The 5,563-nt window shown below is 39.2% G+C and overlaps 1 protein-coding gene across 1 annotated transcript; it reads right to left on the bottom strand.

The window, feature by feature from the left end:
- Positions 1–362: 362 nt before the first annotated feature.
- LOC137646279 (protein FAM200A-like) lies at positions 363–1,409 on the bottom strand. The gene has a single exon (XM_068379390.1). It carries the CDS (start codon positions 1,407–1,409, stop codon positions 363–365), a length of 1,047 nt encoding a protein of 348 aa, XP_068235491.1.
- Between the last annotated feature and the right edge of the window lie 4,154 nt (positions 1,410–5,563).

The raw sequence follows: 5,563 nt of genomic DNA, 5'->3' as shown, positions 1-5,563 counted from the left end.
AGAGTATCATTATGACCTCCTATAATAGATTCGAAAATACTGAACCTTGTCAAAGGGTCAAGTAAAAAATATTACAGGAAGACCATGGTTTACTCCTATACAATTTTATTGGAAACACCACTGAACAAAAACCTTGAAAAATTCCATTTTCCTAGCCTCTACAAATGCCATGAAATTATCAATTCCAAAGAACTATTGAACATCATACAAAATGGTTTACTCCTATACAATTTCATTGGAAACACCACAGAACAAAAACCTTGAAAAATTCCACTTACATAGCCTCCATAAATGCCATAAAATTATCAATTCCAAAGAACTATTCAACACCATACAAAACCTAGCACCTACTTCTTATTCACTCAGCGTAAGGGTTGAAATTGTTTTGCAGCCATAAGTCTTTCAAAGTGAGGACCAGTGTTCGATAGGCAACATCTCATGTCAGCATCGATGACAAGCCTATTGCATGCCTTCGTTTTCAGTGCAACCATTGCTGAAAATCTAACCTCGCACCGGTAGGTTGACGGGGACTGAATCAACATGGTTAATGCACGCTTCGAGAGAATAGGACAGTAGTCCTTCACTTTTGCCCAAAATGCTGGGAGCTCTTGTTCGGCAAAATCGACTTTAAGCTGAGAATGCTCACGAATTTGATAAAATTCTACCTTAGCAGCAACATCAGTATCACTGATAGCACTATCCTTTACTGAAAAGGGTCTATAGATCCACACATCAGTACAGCAGTCGTTTAGTCCTAGAAAGTAACTTTCGATGGCGTCATTTACTGCCAAAAGATGAGTGGAGATCTCTTCACGGAAACTACATTCAGCATCTGGCATGGAACCCAAGAGAGTCATCATCTCCGTGAAGAAAGTGATATCCCCGTCCTGAACTCTTTTCTGGTAAAGTTGAATCTTAGACTTGAACGCTGCCACTTTGTCCCGAGCTGTGTGCATATTTGTAACGTTTCCTTGGATTGAAGTATTCAGAGAATCTACTTCCGAGAAGAAATCTGACAAGTAGGCAACCTTTGTTAAAAAACAATCATCCTGCATCTTTTCATGAAGAAGATTCTCCTTTGCCGTATGACCACGTTCGAACAGCATTGTTATTTCTTCGCAAAGTTGTAGCACGTGATTTAAAACTTTGCCGCGTGAGAGCCAACATACCTCTGTATGAACTAGTAGAACAGAAAATTCAACACCTATTTTTTCACATAGCAATTCAAAATTCCTTGAAATTGTTGCACTTCCTCGTATATGGTTCACAAGCTTTACAACGTCAGTAAGCACTTCTTGAAGTCCAGGTGGAGAGCCTTCATTGCCAAAGCATACCGATGAAGCATACAGTGAGTGAAAGAGACATGTGGAGCGGCAGACCACCCATCTTGTGACCAGTGTTGTACTCATCAAACTGGTAAAAGCCCTACTGGCTATTTCAAATACGTGTATAATATATATGAAAAATAAATTATTCTCCAGAACCCTTTGTGACCCTTTAATAAATTCCAAACGACCCCCCGGGGGTCACGACCCCCAGGTTAAGAACCACTGCCCTAGACGGTGTACATGGTTCCCCAGCAGTACGTGACACAGTCCCTGTCTTTCAATCCTGTCTGACAACGGGCACAATAACACTTCCCCTATTGGAGTTCAAGGGAAAATGAGAGTGGAAGGGGAAAGTCTGGAAAGGGTGGTTTATCTTGGGGCAGAGGGAAAAGAGGCTTGTCATGTAAAGGAGCAGGTCTTTCAAAACATCTATGAGGAGCTTCCGGTAGGGGAAGACCATCACTTCCAGGATCAATGGAAATTCAATCCTTAGGCTCACGTCATAGAGGCAACAAGACTAGACTGGAAATGGAGACAGACACCGCCATAGTTCAATAGGTTGTTCTAACCCACAACCCCATTCTAGGAGGAATATGTGCAGGATCTCCTCTGGGAGGGAGTTATCCATTGCACAAAATCCATGAACTTTCAATGACGGCTATTCTGCTTGATAAAGAAAGATTTGAGCACTCTTTGAACTATTCTGGACCTGTCCCCTCTTAACAAACTCATTCAGAACGACAAGTTCCAGATGCTAACTATTACTCAAATATGAACCATACTACCTCAGGGGGCCTACACCGTCTCCATAGGTATCATTGACGCTTATTGGCAGGGTTGGGGGCCCATACCCCTACCAATAAGATAGAGGGTCAATGGTCAGTCGCATTTCAAAAATTCCATATCAACATTCTGGAAGCTATGACAGTGTTCCTTTCTCTGAAGAGACTGAACCCGAAAAAGAAATCAAACATCTAATTAGTTCTCGACAGCAAGACATTAGTCCACTGCATCAACAGACAGGTTTAAAGATCTCGATAGATCAACGAAGTAATTATAGCAATTTTCACTTTGTTAAAGCAGAGAAATTGGCCTCTCTCAGTGGTTCACTTAGAAGGGGTTCGCAAGATTCAAGTCTCTGGAAACAGAATGGTCTTTAGACGCAAAATCACTCTGTTTCATTTTGGAGTAAATCCTAGGGCTGACAATAGATCTCTTTGCAACAGGCTTTAATAAGAAGCTTCCCTGGTATGTTGCGCAAAATTTAAATCAGGAAGGAGTGGGAATAGATGTGATGTCACTGGTTTGGAACCGGTGGATTCGTATATTTTTATTTTCCACCATTCAACCTACTTCTGCAAGTCCTTAACAAACTATGGACCTTCAAAGGGTCAGCAGCATCACTGACCCCAAATTGGCCCAAGAGCCATTGATATCCTCTTTTTCTGGAACTCAAACCCGACCATATCCTCTTGCCGACACCAATGCTGTCCCAGAATGTTAAACAGAAGACTGTCTTCGCTTCCTCCTGGATAACGAAAAACCTTCAGCTCAAATTTTCTCGCACTAGCTGCTAATGAGAGAAAGAATTGATTTCATAGAAGAATACAAGTCCACTACTACAAAAAGGCAATACTTGTCTTCTTGGAAAAAGTGTGTAGAGTTGTTAAAGAACATAAGCTCTCCTCAATTAATATGGACTTGTGTATTTCCTTCTGTATTTCATTAAATGAACAAGATTTGGCCTCTACAACAATTTTTTCATGTAAATCAGACCTGAAAAGACCTATCACTTACGCTTTTGATATAAAACTCAACATTGAACTATTCAAGATAACCCCGAAGGCTTTTACTAAATTGAAACCAAATGCTCCTCCCAAATCCTTCTAATGGTTGTTGGACAATGTCTTGCACTCAGCCTCCTCAATAGATAATTACTCTGCTTCTTTGAGGGATCTTACTTGAAAATCAATCTTTTTACTTGTTATGGCTTCTGGTGCAAGAGTCAGTAAGATTCTAGAACTGTCCAGGGATGATTGCCAAGTGAGAATTAACCTATACCGAGATCCACCATTCCAGACTAGAAATGGCCTTTCCACAAAACGTTGGGGGACCTGGAAGGTCCTTCCAATAAAAGAAAACTCTTCTTTGTGTGTTTTGCAATGCATTAAGTCTTACCTGTCAAAGAATGAGGACTTGAGAGTCGGACAACTTTATAAAAAAGAAACAAGAGGATATAACCTTTTTTGGAACAGCCAAGGTCCAAACTCACCTACTTTATCAGAAGGGGTGACCTGGATAGTATGACCTTGGGTTGTGACCCTAGGAAAGTAGCCTCTTCCTTAAATTTTTTTTTCTAGTATATATATTTCGAAGGCTTAGAAGCTAACACGGGATGGGAATCTTCAAGAAAATTGAAAGAGATTACACACTTTGTAGTGGCTGCTGGTAGTGTGATTAAACCAGCTTCTTAGTGTATTAAATGGACTCTTAAGGACTGTATATTATAGATTTTACAGTCCACAGAGTGCAGGTTGAGTATTGTTCTAATTTGTAGTGTTGGTTGCGCTTTTTGTATTGTGATGAGTCAAAGGTGATATTCTTTTCTTTATCATATGGAATGACTTTATTATATCATTCTATTAGATGTTCCTTAGGTGAACATCGATGATGCTCAGCATAAATAAATGTGAATAATGCTGTATCAATTTTGGTTATAAGTATATGCTTATGGAAATGATAAAAGATAATGCTTCTTTTTGCTTCTCCTTTATATGGACCTACTGTACCTGAATAAAAAGTAGTGACCTCCCTGTTTCAACACTGCCCCCCCCCCCCATTTTCTTTTACTTACTTTTGTTTGGTAAATTGATTTCAAACAAAGATATTCTCTCATAGTGAGTGGGACTGTGATGATAACTTCTTTGCTCCGATGTAGTTTACAAAAACCTGCATAGTCTGTTAATAGCCTTGCTTGATCGTCCTAAACTGTTATTTTCGGAAGTGTAAACAAACGAAAGTAAAACAAACTATTCAAAGATGGATTTCATTTTTCTATAATTAGTGGAGTGACTAAGAGCACATATGGGTTAAAACTCTAAATTGCCACAACTGAGAATGTTAGTTCTCTGGTTACACTTCGATCAAGACGACATGGCTCGAACCCAAAAAAGGATTCTGACATAGGAAAAATTTATTTTTAGATGTGATAGCCACTTTGTCCTGATGGACATTCCCGTTTCTTTCCATCCCCTCCCAATTGTCAGTGTGAGGCCTTGCGTTATACGATGGCTGCTGCTGCAATGGCGAACTAGCGAACTTGTTTACAGTACCACACTGCAATGGGTTGTAACGGCTCTCACACGTATGCAATCCTATCCCACATCCTTCAGGATAAGGCTAACTCTATTTGGGGAAGGATAGACGTTGTTGTTTAAAACACGTCCCTGTTTCATACACGATATCTCTCTGGATATTTACTCCAGGGGCCAAAACCCTGTGATACCTCTGATATATCACTCGCAGGAAATATCCTGGTAAAATTCTGTCTAGAGGAACTAACATATGGATTATATGGCGAGCTCTCTCAAAAATAGATTTTTCCTATGTTAAAATCCCTTTTTGACAGGCTCCTCCTACTTGTGTTAAAAACTACCGGTATTTAACGATCGCTAAAAAAAACCCACACATTTAGACGTGAGATTGGCTGTGCTTTCTCCGTAGATTATTATGGTTCCCAAATGTTTTTCATATTTTTTTTTTCTTTTTAATTTCTGCGCATTCCCCTGTCACTATTTTCATGTATTTTGCTCAAAAGTTGGTTCAGAGGTTTCCTTTAATATATAGAAATGCCCAATAAGTCCGTTAAAAGAGTTCTGTTTTACACTAACTCCCGAACAATTAATTTCACATTACAATTTTTTTCTTAACTCAAAATTCTTATCATGAGTCTGAATTGGACTAAATGTTGGGTTATGCTAAAAATTTTAAGTTTATAATTCATAAGAGAGAGAGAGAGAGAGAGAGAGAGAGAGAGAGAGAGAGAGAGAGAGAGAGAGAGAGAGAGAGAGAGAGAGAGAGAGATAACTTTGATTTGATGAACAAATAGTTAAAAAAATTCAGGACATTCTACCTCAGAGATGAAACTACAGTATGATAGAATTAGGTTGAGTTTAATTCACCATAAATTTCTGAAAGAGAATATGTCAATTTCGTCTGATTATCCTATCGTAATG

Source organism: Palaemon carinicauda, chromosome 9 (genome assembly GCF_036898095.1).
Source record: "Palaemon carinicauda isolate YSFRI2023 chromosome 9, ASM3689809v2, whole genome shotgun sequence".
Taxonomy (NCBI): domain Eukaryota; kingdom Metazoa; phylum Arthropoda; class Malacostraca; order Decapoda; family Palaemonidae; genus Palaemon; species Palaemon carinicauda.
The sequence above is the reverse complement of the archived record's forward strand: the minus strand, read 5'-3'. Positions and strand labels throughout refer to the sequence as shown.

What these genes read in the sequence shown, in the direction of transcription:
- LOC137646279 (XM_068379390.1), bottom strand. Translation starts at nt 1,409, where the DNA reads ATGAGTACAACACTGGTCACAAGATGGGTGGTCTGCCGCTCCACATGT.